The 25,307-nt window shown below is 62.1% G+C and overlaps 1 protein-coding gene across 16 annotated transcripts in view; it reads left to right on the top strand.

The window, feature by feature from the left end:
- Positions 1-23,195, top strand: part of CA5A (carbonic anhydrase 5A) — a 28,198-nt gene extending 5,003 nt beyond the window's left edge. For 3 of the 16 annotated variants that reach the window (XM_045988432.1, XM_045988433.1, XM_045988438.1), the window contains 6 exons: positions 7,761-7,879; positions 9,515-9,610; positions 9,732-9,794; positions 14,134-14,289; positions 16,589-16,718; positions 16,986-23,195. In XM_045988432.1, coding sequence (XP_045844388.1) covers positions 7,761-7,879; positions 9,515-9,610; positions 9,732-9,794; positions 14,134-14,289; positions 16,589-16,718; positions 16,986-17,083 — 662 coding nt within the window. In that variant the 3' untranslated portion in view covers positions 17,084-23,195. Of the gene's footprint in view, positions 1-7,760; positions 7,880-9,514; positions 9,611-9,705; positions 9,795-10,401; positions 12,451-14,133; positions 14,290-14,622; positions 15,103-16,588; positions 16,719-16,985 lie in introns of those variants that run through there. The other 13 variants (XM_045988435.1, XM_045988436.1, XM_045988440.1 and 10 more) reach the window with 11 other exon arrangements.
- The last annotated feature ends 2,112 nt before the right edge of the window (positions 23,196-25,307 follow it).

The raw sequence follows: 25,307 nt of genomic DNA on the forward strand, positions 1-25,307 counted from the left end.
GCCGGGCCTCTGCCCCCACAACTGTGTGGCTCAGGCCGCAGGGCTGACCCTCAAAGCCCAGCGTGGCCGCTGACACCGTCAGGGCGAGTGAGGACGAGCCCGCCCAGGAGCCAGGTGCTGTGCCCAGAAGTGGGGGTGGTCGGGGCGGGGAGGCGCACTCGGCGCTCTCACCACTGGGCCTGACGTGCTGCTGCCGACCCGAGCGGACCGCGGCCCACCCCCGACTCGGGGGGTCACGACTTCTGCGCCTGATGCAGCCAGGCCTGTGTGTTGACCTGGCCCTGACCCCCACTTTTTGGCTCCTCCACCACCTTCTCAACCGGGTTCAAAGGGACCCAGCCCCCGCCCCGCCCAGCCACAGACCGAAGGAATTATCGGGGTGTCTCTCCCTGGCCATATAAATTACTAGATAATCCCCCTGTGGCTCGCGTCCACCCGGGCCAATCTGGTTTTATTTACTGTCATTCTCCCAAAAGCGCCGTTTCCTCTCTTCTTCCTCCCACTCGGCTTCCCAAGCTCGATTCCCAGCCACACACACCCCGTCCCCCTCTCCTACACCTTCTGTCTTCGCTCGCTTCCGCTGGAACTGGGGACTGCCAGGAGCGAATGTAAAAGCACCTGAACAACGGAACGCGCCAAAACACATTTGCAGCAAGAAGCGGAGAGTCAGGAGACCGCCCACCCCACCCCCCAAACCGCTGGACAGACGCAAGGAAGTGGCCCGGGAGCGGGGAAGGTACAATGTGGAGAATTAACGCCGCAGAGTCCGGGACCGGTCGGGCCGGGCCCCTCCGGCAGGGACTGCCAGAAACCCAGAGCCAAACCCAACCAGGAGGCCGAGACATTTTCCGTCGGGCGGAAGGTTCCAGCACTGTCTCCAGCGGGCGAGGGATATGAGTGCTTGGAGATTAGTGCCGGCCAGCGCTGATGGAGAACAGAGGGGGAGACAGCGGGGCCTTCCAAGGAATTCGAGAGAGACGCTGAGGGCCAGGGAGGAGGGGGCTGGCGCAGGGGCCGCGGGACAGGGAGAGCTTCCCAGGAGGGGAGGGAGCGAGGGGGGAACCCGGGAAAGGCAGCGTCCACCCGAGGACACCCCTCCCCATGCGCATACCGCCTGACCTGGGAGCCCCCTGGCCCCAGCCCTGCAGGGTGACCCTCCCATCAGGGGTGACAGCACCCGCCCGGCCCGCCCAGCTGGCACTCAGCAGGGGTGCACTTGAGGACACACGCGTTCTGTGACTCGGATCCCGCCCTGGAGCTGGTCACCACAGTCACCGCTGCTGGACGGGGTCGGCCAGTCTGCGTGCTGAGCTGGGTGCGGGTTTTATCTCATTCCATCTTCACAAGTACCAAGAAATGGAAACTGTCCCCACTCGGACAGGGGACACCCTCACCCGACGCTCCGCCGCGGGCTGTTTCCACGCCCTGCGCCAGGCTGGTGGCCAGCCATGCACCGCAAAGGAACCGCTAGGCTGTGGCCTCACGGGGCAGAGCCTGAGGCCAGGGAGCCGAGGTGCCCATCCCTGTGCAGGCCCTGTCCACCTGCGAAGGGGAGTGCAGGGCACAGACGTGGAGGGTGAGGGAGTCTCCGGTGGGGGCGGGGCCCCGCACTGCCTCTCTGCACCGGTTACTGCTGAAGGTGCAGGGCGAGGACAGCCCCGGGGTGAGGGTCCCAGTCCGGGGGAGGCCGGTGGGAGAGAGAAAGGGAGAGAACGCCGTGTCGTCTGTTATCAGCACTAGCGTGTCCCCTGAGCTCTCTGACCCTCAGTCTCCTCCTCTGGAAGGGGGAGATCTGAGCCCAGCTCGGGAGGATTTAAAGAGGGTGCTGGGAAGCGCGCGGCACCCTGCTGGCTGAGTTACCCCTTGGGTGATGCACTGCCCTTCCCTGGACGGGAAAGCTTCCCCGGGAGGCTCTGCCTCCACTCAAGGGAGCACGGAGAGGGCCGAGAGGCAGCGCCGGCCCCGCTGCGTCTCCCCGCTCTCTGACCCCGACCCCGCAGCCCAGGACTCCACGTGCTTGCTTGACCCCCACTCAACAGGCCGCAGGAGAAAGGCCTCCTCCTGACGTGTGGGCAGCCCCCCGAGGGTCACTCTCAGGGACAGTAGGGGGCAAGTAAGGCGTCAGACACTAAGGCCCTTCCCGCATCCAAGCAGACGCTTCTCAGATTTTCTCTTTAAAGATTTTACTTATTTACTTGACAGAGAGAAAAGATAAGCAGGGGGAGCGGGAGAGGGAGAAGCAGGCTCCCCACTGAGCAGGGAGCCCGATGCAGGGCTCAATCCCAGGATGGTGACCTGAGCCGAAGGCAGACGCTTCACCCACTGAGCCCCCCCAGGAGCCCCTCAGAGTGGATTTTAAGTCACTTGTAAAGTGGGGCCAATAACAGCCTTTGAGCCCCTAAATAACCGTGGGTCACCACCCCCAGTGCCGAGAGATCCCCCGCCGGGCCCGACTCCAGAGAGCAGAGAAGTTCACAAGCCTTCGACAGCGAGATCAGCGCCCACCACACACCCCGGGAGGACGTCTGCTCCTGCAGTGGAGACAGACCACGGCGCTGGGCCAGGTGCCTGCCGGGAGGCGTGAACAGAGGGGAGGACGGGACCCCGGGAAGGGGTCCTGTGCGGTCACAAGCAGGCCTGCGGCAACGCGGGCTGACCGCGGGACAGACGTCCCCCCTTGACCGGGATGAGAGAATGTGATCACACTTTCGTCCCGGGGGAGTTTTTCTACCACAAATTTGTGCGTTGTCCATCCGGTTCCTAAAACTGTGTCTTCCAACTTCATTCCTGATTTATTTGCTGTGTCTGTCCTCAGGGGCTGGGCGTGGGCATTTTGGGGGCAGAGACTTTAGTTGGGAGGTCAGGGGAGGCGCGGTTCTCCAGGCCTGTCCCTCGCCCACTCAGTGGGAATGAGAATCCGCCTGGAAGGAAACTCTGTCCCCCAGGCCCCCGAGCCCACAGCCGTCCGTCTGCCGTCTTGTCCTCCTCCTCCCCACGCTCATCGATCGTCCTCTCCTGCCCTGATCCCAGGCCCCCACGCTGTCCCTAGAATCACGCTGTTCCCCCGCCAGCCAGTGACCGTGCATGGCCCCCAGGAGCACTGGACGAGGGTCGATCTACCACGGCCTGTAGAGCACAGCAAGGGGGGACCCGGAGACCTGGAGACCGTCGGGGGCAGGGGACAGGCAGGGGAGAGACCCGTGGAGAGTGGGGAGAAGAGCAGAGATGGGCAGGGAGCTGTGGCGAGGCCTTGGGAACACGACGTGTGGGACCTTCAAAAGGAGATGCCGACGGCCACGGTCACAGTGAACCTTGGGGCCTTGCAGAGGGGAACCTCCATGGGCTTCTTGGGCCTCCCCAATCCCGGCCGTATCTGGGTTCTGCTCCACAGTGGCCAGCCCGGCCAGGAGAGGGGCTCCGTCCACACACAGCACGTTTCCTCCCGACAGGCCGACCCAGGAGCAAACCCCCGGGGTCAGACCGGGGCAGCTGAGCAATCGCACAGTTGATGGCCTTGGCTGAAACTTGCGTGACTGGGACGTGTCCCTTTTTAAAAGACTGGAACATTCGATCTGTCCACAGGGGCTCCCCGACGGGCTACAACAGCATCCGCCCCTCTGTGCCCTGCACGCACGCTGCGGGCCTCGGTCTGTGCCGGCTATGTGGCCTGGCCTCTCCCCGGCCTGCCCCAGCCACCTGCCGAGAGCGTCTTTCCCTTCATCCTCAGGACGGAAGCCCCCCTCAGGGAGGCCCTCCCGGGTGCTTAGTGAAGGTCCCTCGGAGCATCCCCCATCCCCCCGCCCACCATCATGGCTCAGCCTCGCCACGCACGGCCACCTGCCCCCCGGAGCCCAGGCTCCCCGAGGGCAGGAGGGCAGGACCGTCTCTGCCCCGTTCTCTCTCCGTCCGTCCCCTCCGGCTCGATGGTCAGCCCTCAGCGGGGCACCTCCGAGCAGCTCCCTGAACATTTGCCGAGCGGATGAAGCCTGAGCCTTCTCCGTGCTTCCGCGGCCGCCGCGCCCCTTCTCGCCGCCGCTTTCCGCAGACGCGTTTGCCCCGCGGGTCCTACCCCGGCGGTCATCGCGGCGGCGGCTTCGGTCTCTGCAGGTCTCTGCTCTGCTGGTGGTGCTGGGGATCATTTGGGGGCACAGGCTGATGCCAGGAAGGGTAATGGAGAACACCGTCGCTGGCCGAGCCCCTTCTGGGCCCCCGGGGCCGCGCCAGGGAGAGACGCAGAGACGTAAAAACAGCCGCGGAAGCTGAGCCACGCGAAATCCGTGAGCCAGGTCGGCCCCGCCTTCAGCCTAGACCAGTACGTGGGGATCTGGGCGCGTAACTACCAGCCAGACACGCGCCGGCCGTCGGGGTGGCTCCCGCTCCCTGGGAGGGTGACAGAGACCTTCCCAGTGCAGGCAACACAGGCACGCCCTCCGTCCGTGCGCGTCCCAGCCCCGGGACGTTAGCGAGCTCCCAGGGTGGCACCAAGGACAGGCTGGAAGCACCTGGCGATGCCGCGTTATTTTGCAGTTTTAACTCATTAGAGCGTCTCAAACCTCTCGTCTTTATTTTAAGCTGACCTCCAAAGGTCAGCTTCTCTGGCGGAGAGCACGGAGTCCCAGATGCCCGTCAACAGCGACCGCTGCAGGCCGACGCAACAGCATCGGGGACGTTTCCCTCCGAGCTTCCCTGGGTGTCGGGAGGGTCTCGGCTCGGGCAGTTCCGTGCACCTGCTCAGGGCGACTGCTGGGTCAGACGCACCTGCCCTCCCTGTGCCCGGCTCTGGGGGCCGGGGTCTGGCAAGCGGAAGTCCCCCTTCTCCTGAATCAGGCTGCCTTTGTGAATTGTCTTATCAAAGAAAACGACCCGGACACTGCACCGTCATTAGGAAAAGTCACCTTGAGATTATCTGATCTGGGGCCGCTGTAGGTTGAGTTCCTAACCTTCCCAGCAGGAAAGGCTTTTTGGCTGGAGCCCCGCTGCCCCGGCCGTGGGGACTTTCAAGCAGGCCTGTGAGGGGTCGCTGGGTGACTGGAGCAGAGAAGCTGTGCTTTCTGACCTGCCTCTCCCTCCTCCTGGGGCGCACTCAAAGGCGGACAGGGACACCGGGACTGCCTCCACCAACAGGCCAGATTCCTGCCTCTACCCAACTGCCCCGGGGCACTCACTGGGCCACCGAGAAAGCTCAAGTTTTGCTTATCTTTGTTTGTGTTTGTGTAAGATAAGGCTGGGGCAGTGCCTCGGCCTCCTGGGCTGGAGGGGTGGGAGGTGTTAGGAGCTCGCGGGTCCCCCGCCCAGGATCTTGTCCTTCCTCAACAAAGGACCAGATGTCGCCCCGAAAAAGACACCTGTCTTGGAGCCCCAGTGGACGGGAACCCTCTTTGCCGAGGTGGGCCAGAGCCCTGGGTGCCAAAGGGAGGCCGTTCACGCTTCATTCTCCTGCGGCTGGCGGGAGACTGCGTCAGCGTCCGCGAGGAATTCTGAGGGCAGCTTCACGGTGGGGGAGAGCGTGGGGCCGCGCCCACGGGCTCCAGTCCTGTGTGGAGGGTGACCTTGGAAAAGGCTCCTGACCTTGCAGCTCTCCACCTACAAAGGAAGGCGTAGAGGGCGCGCCCACAAGCCCCTCCCGTCTCCCCCTGCTTCCCACCCCTGGCTCTGTTTGTTGACCACTCGGGAGCGTTTTCTGCGCGGGCGTTGTCGGCGGCTCTCGCGGGCGTCCGGCTAGGGTGGACTGAAGCCGCAGGCAGCGGGTATCACCGTCCAGAGACCTCTCACAGGAGCCTACAGCGCACTCTAAGGTACTTGAGCAGGAAGGGACCACAAGAACCTTCCAGATGGGAATTTTTTAACAGATGACGTCAAGTCCTTGCGATTTACATGACCGCAGAGTCACCAGCGTCATCGTCATCACGACAGCCCTCAGCCAGGCGGTCTCCCGCCACCACCTCTGTCTATCCGCCAGCCCTCACTGCCCAGGTTGGGGGGGCTGGGGCTCAGACAGTGAGGGTGAGGCAGGGGTAAGCCACAAGCCCAGCAGGCCTAGGCGTCGGTCCTGCCGTCCGGCACTCTGGTTCTAGAAAAGACGTCCACCCGCGTGGGTAAGCATGTTACTGCCCGGAAAGTTGCTGCGACAAGCCGCACACTCACCCCTCGGGCTTGCCTCACGGTCACGAACGGGTGCATCTGGGGGCACGTGGTCTCTGGCTGGCCAGTGCCGCAAAGCCCCACCGCACCACGGATAGAAGGTGCCAGCTGCGAGGAGAAAGATCCCCACTGCCCCGGCTCGTGGTCCTGCAATTTCCCGAGACTGTGTTTTCCGCCTGGAAGGACAGAGTGGAAAGGGTGTGGTGGGTTTCGGTGTTTTCGGCTCAAGTCCTCGCTCCCGTTGCTGGGATTCCCAGCAGCCCGCCTGCCCCTCCTGGTCAGTTACAGCGCGACACAGCCGCGAAGGCCAGTGGGCTCAAGTTCATCTCCCCTCCAGGGGAGAAGAATCAACCCCCTTCGTCATCTGAGACACAGAAAATCCCCACTAAAGCCTTGTGATTCCAACCCCCCGGAGGCCTTCCCGCCCGCGGAGCGACTCCCTCACGCTCCCGTGCTGTGGCCACGGAGAGATTCAGGCTTTGGGACTTGGGAGGGTTTTCTAGGCTTCTCTCTGCGTACTTCTAAACACTGAGGCGCAACTCCCGTGCGCGCCCCGGAGAGCAGGGCACCTCCTGGCGCCGCAGCGGCCGGCAGCGAGACGGGAACGTGACGAGGTCGGAGACCAACAACCCTCATTTTCGAGTAAAGCGGCGAGGAGCTCCAGGAGCTGGTGGACGACAGAATCCTGACCTGAATCTGGTTTCAACTTGACCATTCAGCCTTTTCGGCTCCTGATACCTTTTATGGCCAAAACAGGACTGAAAACCGCGCCAGCCGCGGCCTCCGACGTGTCAGTAGCACCCGTCGCACAGAGGAGCCGGTGTGGGCGCCGCGGCCTGGCGTCTGCCGATGGGTGGGGGCTCCAGACCGGCCCCCTGCCCCACGGCCGCGAGCTCACCCCGGCTAAAAGCAAGGGGCATCGCGGTCCCCGTTCCGTCGCCGGGAGCACTGGCGGAAGTCTGCGGGCGGCCGGAGCTGGGCCCGGCGCGCCCGTGGCATTCTAGCCTCACCCGGGACTCGGGTCGCCGGAGAGCCAGGGTGCCCGTCACGGACGCTCCTGTCTGCTGGCAGCTCTCGGGAGGCCGCGCCGGCTACTTAGGGCGACTTAGAAGAGCCTACCAGTAAGTGCCGATCACAGAGAGACGCATGGGGGGGCCGCCGGCGGGTCGGCGCTGACGGAAAAGCAGCGTGCCGTCTCAGAATTTCTTCTCGTGGACGTCTCGCTCGGTATATGTTAGTTTACGGGATTCCTCGGTGGTGGAATTTCAGCTGCTGCTTTTTCATTCAAAAGACTTCATTTTTTTAGATTAAAGAAAATTCTGGAATCCTTCTAGGACTGGGGTGAGTCTCGGAAAGGCTTTCCTCCGGCTTCGGGCCGCCCCGCAGGGAAGGGGGTCCCTGCCGCCACCTGGTGGCAGCGCTGGCTTCTGCACTCCCTCTGCCCCGCTGGGGCTGGGGACAGGGACGCAGGTGAAGACAGACAAGTCCCACCTCCCACGGGGCCCACCTTCCGGTGTGTCCTTTCTGCAGGACGTCAGTCTTTCCAGAGGGACCTTGTGTGACGCGCTCCCAGCGAAGAGACACCCTAACCCACGAGTCCCGCTGCTCTCGTCCCCCAGGGATCAGCGGCGGCCCCTTGGAAAACCACTACAGGCTGAAGCAGTTCCACTTCCACTGGGGAGCGACGGACGAGCGGGGCTCGGAGCACACGGTGGACGGCCGCGCGTACCCTGCAGAGGTTGGTAGACGTGTTAGCCGCAGCTACGTGGCTGCTTTCTCCGTCCCGGCCTCGCATGGAAGGTGTAGGGTGACCGGCCGGCTTGGCTGCCCAGGAAGGGAGCATTCCCGGGAGACGGGACTCTGGGGGCTCAGACTGGAGCGATGGGTCGCCCTACGCATTCAGTCACACGGCTGTCCTAAGACAGGGTACCATTCACACTTTAGTCTAACAGAAGGAGAGACCGAAGTTCTAAGTGGCTCTGTGACTTGCCAAGGTCAGCCACTGGGATTCAAGAGTCGCTCCCTCTGCCACGTGCCCGCTGTGGGTCGATTATGGACTAGAAGCTTCCGGTCCTTCGAGGCACTTGGGGCCTTCGACAGAGACCTGAAGATCCTTACAAACAGAGATCAGCTTCTTGGAAGGACGAGACGTTGGCCTCGTTCCAAAATGGGACTCCGTAGGGAACATCATTAGGGACAAATGTTAGGAGCTGCTGTTCGTAGCTATGACAGGAGAGCAAGGGAACCACCCCAATATTTTAGTGGCTGTGGAGGAACCAGGGTGGGACCCTGTGAGGCTGCCCCCCAGCTCTGATGGTGAGCAACCGGCCACATTCATTTTATCGCTCCTCTTTCCACCCACCAACCCCCCGAACGAGGCTTTAACAGGAGAGGTCACTGCATAGGGAGCAAGACGGGAGCCCGGGCCCGCGGGTGGCTCTCCCTGAGTCAGCCGAGCCAGGGCTGCCGGGCCCATCCTGGCCAGGGGGCGTCCGTTTCCCGCAGGGTTTGGAAGGCAAATCCACTTCGTAGCTGAGGTCTCTGAAGGAAGCTGCCTGCAGCCTGGCCCAACGCCCCGACGGAGTACCCGGGACCCTGCACCCTTGGCAAGGCCCTGGAACCCAGCAGCTGCACGGGGAGGGTCTTGGTGGCCACGACAGGCTACAGGGCTTTCTGGACTGTTGGTGTGGACTTGGGGCTTGGGTCACCATTCAGAAAGACCTGTAGCCCAGCTCATCCCATAGAAGGACCTCTGTGTAGACATCTGGGCCCTTCCTTGGTCTGGGCCAAGCTTGGCCTCGGGAGGACGTCACACGCAGCCCAAGCCAGGCCCCGGCACCAGGCCTCCCCTCTTCCCCGGCTCATCCTCTGCGGCTCATTTAAAGCCTTGCGGGCGGGCCAATCCCAATGCCGAGTTTGGGCTTGGCAAAACCCGAGGAGGGACAGAAAACAGGGGCCTAGATGAGGTTCCAAAGAGAATGACGGACATGGGGAGAAAATGCAGTTCGGATGGGATAGTCATGGTATCCCATCCCATCCCACGATGGGCGTCGTTTATCTGAAACTCAAATTTAAATGAGGGTCCCAGAGCCGGTCTGGCAGCCTAGCTCCAGGTCCCTGGGAGAGAGGACACCTTCCCACCACCAGTCCCATCTCACCCCATGACGCCCAGCCTCCTTCCCTCCCACTGGAAGCGCCCAGACCCTTACTCTCTGCGGCTCTCTCCGTGCTCGGGAGCCCCAGACAGGCCATGCGCCTGAATCCAGTCAGACCGGTAAAACCGAGCAGCGGGTGCCGGTCCGGCCGGGGAAGGAGGAGCAGCTGCGGTCTGGCCGCGTGGGGACCGACCTCACGCCGTTCTCCGCCCCTGCAGCTGCACTTGGTTCACTGGAACTCGGTGAAATACCGAAATTACAAAGAAGCCGTAACGGGGGAGAATGGCGTGGCCGTGATAGGCGTGTTTGTGAAGGTAATTTTGTTCGGGCTCCCCCCCTCCGTGAAGCAGGTGACCCCCGGCCGTGGAGTGGGGAGTGGGCTCGCCCGCCCGCCCGCTGCCTTCTCCAGCGGCCGTTCCCGTCTGTGCTGTGCAGCTGGGGGCCCGGCACGAGGAGCTGCAGAAGCTGGTGCGCGTGTTGCCGGAAATAAAGCTTAAGGTAAGGGGCGCTCGGCCCACCAGAGGAGCACAGGGATGGCTCGTTCGCAAGGACAAGAGATCGGTTGGGTGGAAGGGTTGGCCGAGGGCGCGTCTGAGGCCTGTCCTGCGGCTGGGACCCCCGGGCTCATTCCAGCGTGTGTCCAGTGAGCTCACTCCCTGACGCCTGTTGTCCCCGACGTCTCTGCCGCCCGTGGGCCCCTCCCTGCTGGACTCCGTCTGAGTTTCCCCAAATCCAGCCTCTCAGGCAGCGTCTTAAGGTTTCTGCCGTGTGCGCCGGTCACAGGCACTATTTGTTACACAGCGTTTTTCCTTCAACGGATCAGCTCGGAAGAATCTTTGACGCGTCCCGGGTGATGGCATCTACCGGGATAATGTCTGTCTTAAACCGACGGCAGTAAATACCTGTCATCCAGGGGTGCCCACGGGCATGCCACCTGCCGCACGCCTGCAGCGGGATCTTTGGGGCCCCCACCCGGGAGGGAGAAGCTGCCCGCCCACCTGCTTGCCCAGCGAGGGGGTCCGCGCTTGGCTGCCCTCCCCCCCCCCCCCCCGGTGCAGGGAGCTCAGCTCAAAACGACGAGGACAACAATGTAGCTTTTCTCCAGCAGCAGCTGAGAAAGGACTTCCAGGACACATGGAAATTCCACAGAGAGGCCGTTTGTTTGTTTGGTACCAAACAAAAGAATTCCGGGACGTGAGGAGTCCCGGGGGTCCCTGGATGGGGACGGATGGGCCCGGACCTGTGGCAACAATGGCCCGAGCGGCTCCAGATGAGAGCTGGGGGCCAGCCCTTCCTCGGCGGCTTCGTGGGGTCTGTTTGATGTGGGCGGTGTGTTCCCCTTGATGTTGACCTCGGGCTGGCCCGGCGGGACCAAGACCAGACCCCCCCTGCTGCCCCATCCACAGGCGCAGGAACTTCCCAAGGTCAAGGTGCCGGGAGCAGCCTCTTCCCTGCTGGTCCGCAGCCAGAGTAAACCGAGGCTGTTTCCCCGCGCCGCATCCCCCACGGCGTGGCCTCCGCCTCTTGGTGGGAAGGGAAGGACCCGGCCGCAGGGGCTGTTTGCTCTGGTCCGTTTTCCTTCCACGGAAGCTCTGGAGCGCAGAGCGCGTCTGGTCCCCCGGGGCCATCTGGGAAAGCCGCACGAGAGAAGGGGTGCCAGCGAGGGTGACGGAGGGAACCGCCTGGGCCTCACTTCTGGGCCGGACGCTCGACTTTGGCCTCGGTTTCCCACTCTGAGAAATGAGGAGACAAAAAGGACCAGCCTGCAGGGCGGGCATCTGGGCCTCATGGGCATTTGGGGGGTGGGGACCCAGTGAGACTCAGTGGCCCCGCTCTGTGCCCCATGCCGGGTGCCCCCAACATCTGGAGCCATTCTTCATGTAGGACACGTTAGACACCATCTCCGTGGCCTAGCGTTCCGTGGTCTTGACGGACGCACAGTCACGGATCCTCCCAACAGTCTAATGGGCGGGAAAGCGGCGGTGAGTGGATGCCGGGCCGCCCCCGCCTCGAGCTGCCGCCCCTACCCCCACTCCTGCGCCCGGGAGGGAGGGACAGCCAGCGCTGGGGTGGGACAGGCTCCCGCAGCGTCTGGGCGCTGCCACCAGTTACGTGGCTTTGGGAAGATCACTTCCACGTACCCTACGTTCCTCTTCAGCAAAGGAGAAACCCGTCTGGCAGCGGGTCCGAAGCTTGGCCCTTGCAGCCTGTGGGGCCCGGCCGGGGGCGTGGATTTGCCTCGGCACTCCCCACCCCGGCGCTTCTTGGGTCTTGTCCCAAGCTCACCTGTGACCTCCTTCCCTCACGATGTCACCGGAGCACGCAGGGTGACATCATCGGCTCGAGAGGGACTGGGAGTCCCGACACGCCACCCCACACGGGAACCTTGAAGGCATGACACTGAGCGGCACTCTGGCCCCCAAGGCCCCAGAGCATTTTGTTCTGTGTAGGAAATGCCCAGGACGGCAAGTCCGAGGGGATGGAAAGCAGATTGGGGGCAGGCTGGGGTGGATGGGGGGGCATGACTGGGGTTCCTTTCTGAGCGCGGGGCTGTTCCACGCGGACCGTGGGGATGGCTGCAGGCTTCCCTCCGCGAGCATCCTGAGAGCCCAGCGCACGGGGAGCGTTGGACGAGAGGGTCGCGGGCTGTGGGAGTGTGGTTCCGTCCCGCTGCTGGCGGGGCAGTAGCGAGACAAGGAGCCCCACGGTGCTCCGGCGGGCGCAGCAGGCTGTGGCCGTGGCGGGGGGGGGAGGCGGCTCCTGTCCGCACATCCCGCCGCTTGCCTAAGGGCTGCGCGTCTAACTGGGGGGGTCAGGAGTTAGGGGACAGTCAGGTCGCTGGGGCCCCAATTCCTGTGTCTGACGGCAGGGGGACGGGGCTGGGCCAGCAGGGAGGCCTCCTTCCCTGGGGTCGAGCGTGTCCGCTCCGTGCCTGGGCCCTCCCACAGTCCCGCCCTGGGCCCAGTCTGCAGGTCCGGGACCTCGGCACTGGCTAGTCGGGTGTTGTCCCAGGCCTGCCCCCTCGGCCTTTGTCTCCTTGGCTTTGCAGAGTGGTTGGGGCCACTGTCCCGGGCCTGCCATTCCACACGACCCCAAGAGATCCTTCCATCACTGAGCAACAGCCTGCTGGAGGGCCTCTGGCTGGAGAACACAACCTTTGACTGCTTCCCTTCCCTCGTCCCACGCTGTGCTGAATGGCCTCCAGATTTACGACCCCGGGGCTCCTGCCTCTGTTGGCAGATTTCTTCAGGGGACCCCTAGTCTTGGGCAGAAGCAAGGGTGTCCCCTCCTGCAGCCTCCCTGCCCCCACCTCTTTACTGCTTTGGTTTCTCACTCACTCCGTCCAGCCAGGTGGCCTCTGTGTCAAGCTCTTCAGGCCACACCGTGCCTCAGGGCCTTTGCACTGCCTCTGCCCACTTCCTGGAAGGCTCTTCCCCCAGAAACTGGCATGCCTCTTCCTTCACCTCCCCCAAGTCTTTGCTCAAACTTCTCCTCCTCTATGAGGCACTGAGGACCATCCCTCTTAACACACAGCCCCTACCCCCCCGCATTTCTGATCCCAGAGCCCCACTTAAATTTCCTCCATCCCGCTTACCATGGTGGGAACGACCTGATAGTTCACTTTGTGCGTGATCTGCTTTTCTCCAGTAAAAGGTGAGTCCCATGAACGTGGGTAGTTTGTCCCCTCTGTCTGATCCTGTCTCCCACCCACCCTGTGCCCAACGTAGAGTCACGTAGCTGTGGCAAGTGAATGAAGGTCTTAACCCCATCCGTGCCCTCCGGGACACGGAGCGGCAGCTTTCCCCGATCCTTGGATGAAGGCCGGAAAGCCAGTAGGCACGGATCCTGACCAGAGCCCGCCACGCAGGAGAGGGGGGCACATGAGCCCCCCGTGGCCGCAGCCCATGGAGCTTGGCTCTCGGCAGCCGAGACCAGCGTCCAGAGGAGGAGACTCCTGGCATAAAGATCAGGGCAGCCTGCTTCAAAGAGAACACCAACTGTCCAGGAAGTGTAGTAGTTTCTGGGGCAGCCACTGTGGGAAACAGTCTGGTGGTTCCTCAAAAACTTAAACACAGAATGACTGTGGGACCCAGTGCGTCCACTTCTGGAAATGTCCCCCCAGTAACTGAAAGCAAGGTCTTGACATGTTCCCAAGGGCATCACTCACGGTAGCCCAGAGGGGCAAGCAACGCAAGTCTCTCTTTGGGGATGAGCGGAGAAGCAAAACTCAGTCCATCCATGCACTGGATTATTAGGAAGGCTGTGTGGACACCTGCCGCGGCAAGTGAGGTCAGCCCGTCACAGCAGGACCGACGCCGTGCACATCCCGCTCATAGAGGCCCCGGGAGGAGTCGGGTCCAGACACGGGAAGTAGCTGGGGGGGCTGGAGTGGGGAGGGGATGTCTAATGGGGACAGAGTGCCTGGGAAGATGGGACCATCCCGGAGGCAGGTGGTGGTGGTGTTGATACACGGGACGTGCTTGGAGCCGCAGAACCACAGGCTTCGACACGGTGAGGATGGTCAGTTTCATGTTACGTGCGTTATTTTACCACCGTTTCCAAAAATGACACATTTCCACACCGGAGGGACGCGACGTGAATGGCTGGAAAAGGAAACTGTAAGTATGTGGTGGGCAGCGTCCCTGCCCTGCCGAGGACAGTCACGTCTTCCCGCTTCCACGGGTGACAGCCGCGGCCTCACGGTCTTTATCCCAGGAACGAGCTCACCCCATGAAGGCCTTGTCGCCCGGATGAAGGTGGGGCACCGTCCCCCTCCTGCCTGCACCCCTGCCCCAGCCCCTGTCTCTGCCTGAGACCTGTGGTCTTGGTCTCGCAGGGTGCGCGGGCCGCCGTGGGCCCCTTCCAGCCCTCCCGCCTCCTGCCCGCCTGCCGGGACTACTGGACCTACCCGGGCTCCCTCACCACGCCTCCGCTCAGCGAGTCGGTCACCTGGATCATCCAGAAGCAGCCCATCGAAGTGGCTCAGGACCAGGTGAGCAGGGCCGGAACCAGCATGGGGGACGGGACTGAAGCCTCGCAAAGATGCTGTGAGCAAGGGTCAGGGCTTCTTGTCCGACGTGGTGTGAATGTTCCCCCGCGAGAAGGCCTTTCCGGCGGAAACGAGCTCGGTGAACCGGCACACTCGGGCTCTGTCTGATTTCGGGGCCTGAGAATTCAGACTCGGCGAGTCTCCCCGTCGACAGACGGCTGAGTGGGGTTGGGGCTTGGCTCTGGTGTGTGTCGGGCTAGAGTTACTTTACAAGAACAGAAGTGACTTAGAGCCGGGATATGGGTCCCCGTCACGGGACCTCATGGGTGTTTGCAGGTGAACAAATTAACCGAGGAAGGAGAATGTTGGTGACTTTTGCAAAGCCGTGGAAGAACGAGGATCATTGGAGGAGAAGAGATTTCCGAGTTTGTCCCACTACTTGGGACGATACAACAGTTGAGGTTGCTGAGGTCCCTCTCACAGGCTATACTAAGTTATATACGTTGAGAGAAGATTCCAGAATGATTAGGCCAGTCAGCTATTGCTACAATAATGCTACTTAACAAAACACCCCCAAACCCAACGGCTCCTAACAAGCATCTCTTTTTCCTGCTTGTGGGTCCATGGGTTGGCTGTGGATGGCCGGTGTTGGTGGTTTGGGTCGGGCCCAGTGTGTTCCTGCTCCTTGGACCAGCGGCTACCCAGAGCTGAGCCCATGGCACATGACAGAAATGCAAAAGACCAGCAGACCCCATGCGCTCCCATCCCACTGGCCGCAGCAGGTCCCGGTGGCTGAGGTCCGTGGGGCGGGGGGGAGGGGAGCGAGTGCTCAGGGAGCAGAGCCCTGATCTTGCACACAGACTTACACCGGAGGGTCAAGGCTGGCTGTCCCAGGGTTTCTGCAGGGTTCTCATTTCCTTCCTCTTCCTTTTCCGAAGAGTCCCCCCAGCCCCAGCCCACCAAAGTAGGAGGATATCACTTGCTTACATTTTTAAAACCTAGAGTATCCTTTTTCTGGAAACCCCGGGTCTGCGGGGACAGCCTGTCTGTGTTGGCATTCAGAGTCCGGGGAAGACAGACATGCAGCAAGCTCGCCACCGCGGCCGGCATCCCCGTGCAAGGCAGGCCTTCCCCGCCCATCGCGCGTCTTCCTCCTGAGGCTCCCACCTCACGATGCCGCGAATATCCTCTCAGGCAAAAGTCACCAAATGATGCTGTTTGCTCTGGAAGGCAGAACGATCCCATCCTCCACACCAGGACTGTTAGAGACACAAGGAGGACGCTGGTCACCCAGCCCCCTCCTGTCACTCAGCGCACCTGTCCTGAGCCCCCGCGCATGCCCAGGATGGCAGCCACAGGGGGTGGTACACGGGTAGCAGCAGAAGCAGTGACCACAGCACTGAGGGCCGTGTCCGCGCTGCCGTCGGGGGAGAGAAACGGGAGTTAAGCCTTTGAAGACGGGGGCGCGTATGACAGAGCAATGCTGAGTGGGACTGTCCCCCGGGGCTGGTGGAGAGACGCTGCCTTCCTGAGCGAGCCGTGCCGCGCACTGTGGGCTCCGGGAGCCGGCGTCCTCCGTGCTCTCCGTGACTCTGGGGCAGCCACCGGCTCGCTCCCCGCGCGGTCGCTGTGCAGACACAACCCCAGGTCCCTGGGCCATCGAACCCACAAGTGACCCTCGTGGAGCTCCTCGGCACACTCTGAGGACAAATGAGGTGACGGAGAGTGGACTGGCAGCTCCTCCGGCGAGACGCGAGTCTGTGGTCGCCGCCTCCCGTTCGTCCTCGCTTGACCGAGGCTCCAGGTGTTTGGCACCTGCAGCCGTGTGGCGACTCCCAGTCCCCGCCGGCATCCCCCAGAGCTGCGGGGGACAGAACGTGGGGTGGTTCCGGCTTGGGATCGCTCGTGACCTTGCAGTCACATGTCTGGGGGGGCTCTGAAGGCTAAAGCCGGGCTGGAGGCTCATGGCCAAAGTGGCGCCTCAGCAGCTGGTGCGCTGGTGCTGGGTGGTGGCTGGGGGCCTCGGCGCCTCTCGTAGGGGCCACTCGGATGTCCTCACAACATGGCGGCTGGCTTGTCCAGGGCAAGGGTGCTGGAGACCAAGGCGGAAGCTTTGATGCCTCTTCTGACCACGCTCGGCTGTCCCCTTCACCACCTCGTGCTGGCCCTGCGTGGCCATCTCTGATTCAGCCTGTTGGGGCGGGAGTGGGGTGCGGAGCGTGCACACAGGGCAGGAGGGCCGCGTGGCAGCTGGGTCACGCCGCACCTGCACGCCGCCCACTCTGGCCGCTCTCTGTTACAGCTGGCTGCCTTCCGCACGCTCCTGTCTTCTGCGCTCGGTGAAGAAGAGCGGTCCATGGTGGACAACTACCGTCCACTTCAACCCCTGATGAACCGCGAGGTCCGTTCCTCCTTCCAGGCTGCAGAAGGGGGTGTGTGAGCCGATGTCGCCTCTGACGCTAAACACAGAGAAAGAGATCGTTGTTCCAATCCCCGCGCTCTTCAGCTGCAGGGAAAGGAAACCACTTCAAAGCAGCTTCAGTGGGGTGGGGAATGGAAATGTGGGACGCGGGGTAGCTCGGGGCCGATGGCAGGGCCCAAGCAAGCGCCCGCTGACGGCTGACCCAGGCCGCCAGCCCAGCCCCTGTCCGTCCACCAACCTTGTCTCAGACAGGCACCCTCTATGTCTCCACACGCAGAGGGACGGGGACCCAATGCATCTTCCCGGCCTCCAGACTCCTGGATGTCTCGGTGTCCTGGGGCAGCTGTGACGTATGACCACAAACCAGCGAACTGACGCAATGGCGGTGTGTTGCCTCCCAGCTCCGGAGGCTAGAAGCCCACACTAGTTCTGCCGGGAAGCTGGCAGGCCACCACGGCTTCCTGGCCTGCCCGGCCCCCAGAGGCGACCTGCGTTCCCTGCTCGAGGCCCAGGGCTTCCAGTGTGGCCTCTCAGGACCCAGTGCCGTTGAGCTATGGTCCTTCTGCTTTTTTTTAAATTATAGTGAAACACACATGGCATCACTTACCATCTTACCCATTTCCAAGTGATCGGGTCGGTGGTGTTTATTGCGTTCAGAACGGCGTGCGGCTGCCCCCACCGCCCAGCCCCGGCACCCGCTTCGGAGCGGGAACTCTGCCCCCCGCCCGTGTCCAGCCCGCGGCAGCCACCCTCCCGGGGTCTGTCTCTGGGCTTCGGCGGCGCTGGAGTAAAACACAAGCGGAACTGTACGGTATTTGTGCTCCCGCGTCTGGCTGCCTTCCCTCGGCGTCCCGTCCCCAGCGTTCGCCCATCTTAGCGCCGGGGTCACACCTTCCTCGCTCTGTGCGGCTGAGGAACATCCTGATGGCAAAGGCCAATTTAACGCCCACAGTGTCACCAACATTCCCCTTTGGTGGCAAGGCCACCTACAAGCAAGCCCTCGTGTCATCTCCCAGCGGGACCTGCCCGCCTGTTGCACGGTGAGGGTGAGACGCCGCACAGGGCCTGGCACGTTTTCTCCCTCTTCCTTCCCTAAATAGCCTTTCTCCCCCCTAAAGTGAGGGGGTATTACTTGTTTACGTTTTAAAACCTCGGGGTATCTTTTTCTCTGGAAATGTCGAGAACATGGAGATGGCCTGTCTCTGCTGGGCGCTCGGAGCCCGGGGATGGGGAGACACGCGGCAAGCTCGCCGCCACGGCCCCCATCCCCGCGTGGAAAATACGGAATCCGTGGAGATCCAGCAAAAAAACAACAAAAAAAAGAGAGACAGAGAGAGAAGAAAAGAAAAAAACTCTACTTCATGTTGGGGAGACAAAGAACAGACCCCCCATGCAGTCCACAAGTAGCCTCTCGAATCGGAGGGAAGGTATGACGTGGGCGGGACTTGACTTGCAGAGATTTTCATTTCTCTCCGCTCTCAGAGCTCCCCGTGGGGTCCGCGGTGCGCGGCCCCTGTAGGGTGTCCGCAGTGTGCAGTCTGGCCTTGGGCGATGGGAGGCTCTGGCCCCACTGCAGCGACAGGAACCCCGGCCGGGTTCGCTGGGAAAGCCCACCCTCGTGGGGCCTGTCCAGCTACAAGGCCTCGTCCCGATGCGGCACCACGGGCCCTCCGGGGCGCGCACAGAGCCGGCGCACGCACCTCCGGCCGGCAAGCGTGCGTGTGCTGCTGATGGGTGGGGGCCTGGCTATTAGCCCTGTGCGGAGCCAGGGGAGGACGGCTCCCGTCGCTGCAGGAGGACGGCGGGGGAGGATAGGATCATGTAAAGCCTGGTTCGCACCAGAAATGCTTCCTGTCTTCTGGGGAAATGTCACGAGCCAGAGCCTAGGGTAAGGTGGGCTTGCGCGTGGGGAGAGCGTCCTGCGGTGGCCGTATAGGTTGCCCCAAACTCAGTGGCTTCCAACAATGTGTGTTTGTTGCATTACAGTCTGGAGGGCACAGGGAGGTTCGGGTCTCCAGGAGCAACAGTCAAGGTGTGGGCAGGCTAGTTCCCGCTGGAGGCTTCTGGCGCTTTCCTGCCTTCCCCAACGGCTAGAGGCTCCCCTGTCCCTTGGCTCATGGCCCCTCCTAAGACCACCTTCCAAGCACGTCACTGCCACCAGCCTCTGCCTCCATCACCACGCCGTCCCCCTGACTTAGAGCCTCCACCTCCCTCTCATGAGGGCCTTGTGGGTCCCCTGGGCCCACCGTCATTGTCCAGGCCCCTCACCTCCTGATTCTTAATCCCATGCTCACAGCCCCTTTGTCATGCGAGGTCACATATCCACAGGCCCTGGGGATTCAGACAAGGACACCCTGGGCCATGACTCAGCCATCCACGCCGTGTGCACAAAACCACACTGAGACTGGTCTCCTCTGGAGGTAGAGGGGGATAGATTGGGAAAGGTGCCAGGGAAACACAGGGGTGGAGGGAGGGATGTTGAGAATGTTCCAGACTACACTGTCCTCTAGCCCTTTCTGGGACGGTGGAATGTTCTAGAACTGTGGTGTCCTATAGGCCTCTCGGGGATGGTGGAATGTTCTAGAACTATGGTGTCCTATAGGCCTCTCGGGGGTGGTGGGGTGTTCCAGAATTGCATTGTCCTTTATGGCGGCTCTTGGACACGGATGGCCATTGGGCACCTAAAATGTGTTAAGTGCAACTGAGGAACAGAATTGTGACTGTACGTAATTTTAGTTACTTGAATTCAAATGCCGCCCGTGACCAGCCGGGGGCCGCCGCATTGGGCAGCACAGCTTTCTAACGGGACCTGAGGTATGTTACTTGGCTGCCCACTGGCGAGCTGGGGTTTCTGAGTCTGCAGACGGGACCTGCGGCCACGGGATGTCACCTCCAGCCTCGGGGGGCAGCACAAACCCCCCGCCAGCAGATGACCAGAGCCTCCGCGGGGAGCTGGCTCTGTGTGCCGATCACGTCGTTTGATTGCAACAGAAATGGCTGAAACTAGACTTGTTCTGACTCTCACGAGGGCTGAGTTTGGGGGTGATGCTGGGTGGGAGAGCATTGGCTCGAAGCCACCAAAATAGATGTGGAAGAAGGAACTCAGCGAAACGGACGTGTTTCTGTCCCACTTCTAAGTGGACGTCCCCTGTCACTTCGTCGTAATTATAGAGGAGTCTGCTGACCAACAGAGCCTGCCGCTACGAGCAACTGGCACAGCTCAGGGGCCCGCCCTGCCCAGACCCTCGGCTGCTTTCCTGGTCAGCCACCCTCACCCCCACCGCGTGTCCAACCGCGTGGGCCCAGCCCTCGCCCCCAAAGTCTGCGGCTCCCTTGCTGTGTGGAGCGGTGTTTGAGAAAGCTCCCCTTGTCCCCTTGTCTTGGGGACAAGACCCCGGCCATCCCACTTAGCTGTTGTCCCCAGCTCTATGGAGCTTCTGGGAAACGGCCTCCAGGTTTCAGTGGGGAAACTGAGGCGCATTTGAGAGACGGCGACTTGCTGAGGAAGAGGCGAGGTGCAGGGGGGCTGCTCTCAGACGGGAGGCGGCCACGGAGGCCCAGGCAGCGCTTGGCTCTCGCCTTCTCTGGTGTCACTTCAAGACAAGGGAAAGGGCCGTCCCCCACCCAGAAGATCAGGCCCTGAGCTGTTCTGTTGAGGAAAAACCTCACGTTGTGATACCCTCCAGTCGCGCTGAACCGACGCTTCCGGCCAAAGAGGGCCCCTGCTCAGACCTCCCGCGCTTTCCGAGAACCCCGCGCGCAGGTAATGCGGGCATGTGGGGGGCTGGAGAACGGGGTCTCTGCGCTGTCCCTCTCCAGGGGCACTTGAGGGGCAGAGAAAGGCCCAGGTGTGCAGAGGAGGAAGAGGGGGCCGCAGAGCCTGGGCTGGGCTCCACGCGCCCCCACCGGAAACCAGCAGCAGCCGCTTTCATCCTCGGTTCTCCTGCGGGTGTGAGCCTCGCCTCTGGGTGCGCGGCAGACGCCTTCGTCTCCTGGTAGGTGTTCTCTTTTGTCAGTTATTTTTAAAAGCCGGCGTGGACCCTGGGAAGCTGAGACTCTCCCGGGACCCACGCCGAGCCTGGATGCGTTGCCCTGAAACCACAAACACCCCAAGAGGAAAGACGGGGCTCTCAGCCCTCAAAGCAACGGTACAAAAAACAAACACAGACGCTCCCACTCCCTGTTCCGAGTGGCGGCCAGACGCAGAGGTCAAGGTCCGCAGTTTGCGGGACGGGCTCTCAGGGAGGCCGAGGTCCGTATTGTGGAAACTCTGGCCCAGACTTGAAAGCTCAAAGGCCCCTCCCTGTGCTTTTATGTTATTTTCTCATTTTGTAAAACACAAATGGGTAAGAAGTGCTGGTTCCTGGCAAACTGCCATCCCTCCCTCCCGCCCCTCCCTGTCCTGACCCGAGACCCAAGATGCTTGCTCCTGGTGGGAGCCCCATGCTGCCCCTGCGGACAGAACCCACTGTGAGTTCTAATTTGGATGGCCCCTGCCCACCTCCCCCCTGCACCGCTCCCCACCAAGTCTGTACCAGCCGGGAGTATGGACCCCTTTCACCCCGCATCTCCTCGGCCTGGACGTCGGGCTCTCCCACCCACCGCCCTCTGCTCCTCCCCCTCGCCGGAGAAACACCTGGAATACAAGGCCCCCCGAGCCTTTGCCGGCACCCGTCCTGGGGTCCCGTCCTGGGTGCTTGGCCTCCTGCCGAGAGGCGCCCACCGGCTCCATCTCAGTAAACGGCACCTCCACCCCCAGGGCCAAGGCCAGCCTTAGGGGCCCCTCGGAGCTCCTGCCCTCGCTCCCCATTTCCCAGACTGCCGTGGATCCTGTTGGGGGCAGCCCTCGCCCGCCACGGGCTCTAGTCCTCGCCATGCTCTGTGGTCGTGCCGCGGCCCCGGCTGCCGCACCTCTGGCCAGAATCGCGCCGGCAGCCTCTCAATGCCACCCCCTTTCCAGCCCTCCCGGCTCTCGCCGAACCCACTGTCCTACATCTGCACCCCAAGCTCCCTGCTGGGTCGACCTCCGAGCGTGGAGTCCTCCGCGCTGGCACTGCCACCCCACAGCTGTTCGAGCGAGTCTCCCTCTTCGTCCTCCTCCCTGCAGCCCTCCAGCCCTGCGCTTGGATGGCGCGCTCATCCTGTCCCTGGTCACAGCTTGTTTCCCTGCGACGGCGGGGTCCTCATCTACCTGCTGACTTGCAGCCCAGAGAAAACGCTCATCTGGGGAAACGGAGTGGCGAGCGCCGATTCGTGATGCGCAGGTGCTGCCCGCCGTCTCCAAGTCAGCTGTCCGTGCTCTTGCCTCAAGGCCTTGGGTCGTGCTGTTCCCTCTCCTGGGAATGCCCTTCCCTCCTGGCTCTGCTCATAAACTTCTATCGTGCAAGGCTTGGCCCAAGTGCCTCCTCCGCAGCTATTCTTTCCTGGGCTCCTCCCCAGAGAACTGACCCTCTCCTCTGTGCTACTGCGTGTCCTACTGATGCGTGTGACAGCAAGAGAGGGAGAGCGTGAAGCAGCATGGAACAGTATGGAGAAGATGTGGAACAGCGTGCAACAGACACAGAGCAGTGTGAAACAGCATAATCAGTACAGAGCACTGTGGAGCAGCTAGGAGCAGCATGGAATAGACTTGGAGCAGACATGGAACAGCATGAACAGCATGGAACAGACATGGAACAGCTTGGAGCAGACATGGAACAGCATGGAACAGACATGGAACAGCATGGAGCAGATATGGAACAGCATGGAGCAGATATGGAACAGCATAAATAGCATGGAACAGACATGGAACAGCATGGAGCAGATATGGAACAGCATGGAGCAGACATGGAACAGCATGGAACAGATATGGAACAGCATGGAGCAGACATGGAACAGCATGGAGCAGACATGGAACAGCATGGAACAGATATGGAACAGCATGGAGCAGACATGGAACAGACATGGAACAGTATGGAGCAGATATGGAACAGCATAAACAGCATGCAACAGACACAGAGCAGCATGGAACAGCATAACCAGCATGGAGCATCATGGAACAGCACAGAAAGCATGAAGTAGCCTCGGTGTTCGGCCCTCACCATAGAAAGCGTTGTGTAGGGTGGGGAACAATATCCTCCTGGAGATTTCTGAAGTGTGGAACTGAAGTCTCACGTCCCCAAATCTACCCTTCTGCTCTGAGTCCTGTGGCTTGGTGTGTGTGGCCTCTGCCCAGAGGTCACTTTGCCCAAAACACAGAGGAAGAGCGGAGGACCCTGAGTGAGCAGCTCTGAGAGCCGGGACTGCTGAGAGCATGGGTCTCTCCAGACTCCGCAGAGGTAAGAGAGCTACTCGCAAGGTGCGCACCTGAGGCCAGGCCCTGCTTAGTGCCAGGCTGGAGGCTGCAGGACGAGTTCTGCCGACAACCCAGGGCAAGGTGGGAGCACGTTCATTGCGAGAGTCGGCTCGCCCATGCATCGCCCAACACGCAGGCTCTGCTCTCACGTCTGCCGCCCAACACGCAGGCTCTGTTCTCACGTCTGCCGCCAAGCAGGGAGATGCCTGGCCCCAAGTCCATGGAAACTTAGCATGGATACCAACAGGAAAAAAGCTCTCCTGTTTCCGCCAGACTGAAGATACGTTCACCGCCTGTTGCATTGAAGATTAAGGCTGTGTATTTTTTCAATGGCAAGATTATACTCTATCAGAATTTCCTGTGTCAGTTTGGGAATTTTTTTTTTCGTAGTAGCATTGAAATAGGGAAACTATTTTAGAGTGAAATCTTCTGATCCTTTCACTAAATTCTGGAAATTCAGAGGGGGTCGCCCTACAGGTGTTCCAGGTCCCTGAACACATAAACACAAATCAAAGGTACGGACATCAAACAGCAGCGCAGAGCTCAGGCTCTACATCCATATCCGCGATTCCATAATGAAACACACAGCTTCCCTGCAATTAACGTCCCACAACCATTTCTCAAGCACCTCCGGCCTGCGCGTACCAGTTAGCATGCAAGACAGTGAGGATATGTCTGTGAACAGGACAGCAAAGCCCATGGGGCCCAGCCCCAGGCAGGGCGTGCATCGGCGGGAAGGCGGTGCAGAGACAGGGCATGTGATAAGCAAGTGTGGAATAAAGCTAGAGGTGACCAGGGCTCCGTGTCACTCCTGTTCCAGGCGCAGGCCCAGTGGCGAAGCAGGCCGGCAGTGCTGGCCGGAAGCCTCGGAGGCCGGAGACATCTGCATGTGGTTTCTGCACGCCTGGCTGTAGGAGCCAGAGAACGTGGGCGGTCAAGGATAAGGTCAGGGCGCTGACGCGTGGCTCAGAGGATGGGGTTTGTTCCGCTGGCTTGGAGGTCAGGGGCAGAGGACGGGGAGAAGGTGGAGGGACGCTCTCCCGCAGGCAGCTCCGACGGTTCCGATGTGGCCTCGAGGTGTGTGAGCTTCGCTTCCGATCGGCCTTTTCCTTTCCCACACCCCACTCACTTCTAGAGCCTCGAAAGGCCTGAGTGCAGTGACACAGAAGCACGTGTGGGCCGCACCCCTGCGCGGAGAGGGTAGAAACGTCTGGGGTCGGACCCCAGCAAGCAGGCGCTGCCCCAGGGGTCTCGGGGAGCTGGGATGGCGCTGGGTCCCAGAAGGCAGAGTCATCATGAGGCTGCCTGCGTCCCCCTAGCTTCCCGAGTGTGGGGAGCAGAAGCAGCCGGCACCTTCCGGCCACTCTGTGTCCACTCGGGATGGGAGTAGCAATGGGAACAGGACGGTCTCCCTGCCATCCCTGGCTGCCCGAGGCAGGCTGACCGCTGGGAGCTGCCTCCTTCCCGGCTGCACTGCACGAGCGAGGCAAATTCTGGGTGTGAGATGGCCTGGAGGTGTCTGGGCCTGAGGAGGGAGGAGACCCCGGAAGCTCACATCTGTGTGTGCAGGTGTCTGATGTGGACGCTGCCCGGTGCAGCACGGCCTCGGTCTGTCTGTCCCTCCTTCCAACAGAAGATGATTCTGCCGGACGTGCGCTCCCATCTGCTGGAGCCTGTGGCCCCGTCGGCTCAGTCGTGCCCACAGGGAAGGCCAGGCCCCCTTCGGAGCCGGGTGCACAGGGACCCGTGGGCGCTCAGCGAGACGGGACCCCGGGAGCGTCGCACGGGCAGGTTAGGCTGGCTCTTCCCGCACCCTTGACAGGCAGGCGTGACCGTCCAGGTCCGAGAAGGGGCCCCCTTTCTATACTATCTCAGGGCCGGTTTAGGGCTGCGACAAAGCACGACAGGCGGGGCTCTCCACGCCCGGAGTTTGTCCTCGCAGCGCTGCGGAGCCCAGAGTCCACAGTCAGGGCCCGCGTCTCTGACCACACGAGGGGCCCCAGCAGCAAGCGCAGCGCCAGAACCCCCTCTCCTGGCCTCGTGGGACACACAGCCCCGCTCGGCCGTGGACGCCCGCAGACGTCCGGCACGGCCCCCAAGAGCACCCCTGCGGGAGCCGCCCCACCCCAGCCCCGCCCCAGGAGGCCTCCCGCCCGCTCCTCCCACCCACCTGCTCCTCCAGAGGGAAACTGAGACCCCGGCGCGTGGCGGGCCCTGCCTGGAGCTCCGTTAAGCGCAGGGACAGAGGCCACATCGGAACGCTGG

The sequence above is a fragment of the Meles meles genome, chromosome 19 (genome assembly GCF_922984935.1).
Source record: "Meles meles chromosome 19, mMelMel3.1 paternal haplotype, whole genome shotgun sequence".
NCBI classification, from domain to species: Eukaryota; Metazoa; Chordata; class Mammalia; order Carnivora; family Mustelidae; genus Meles; species Meles meles.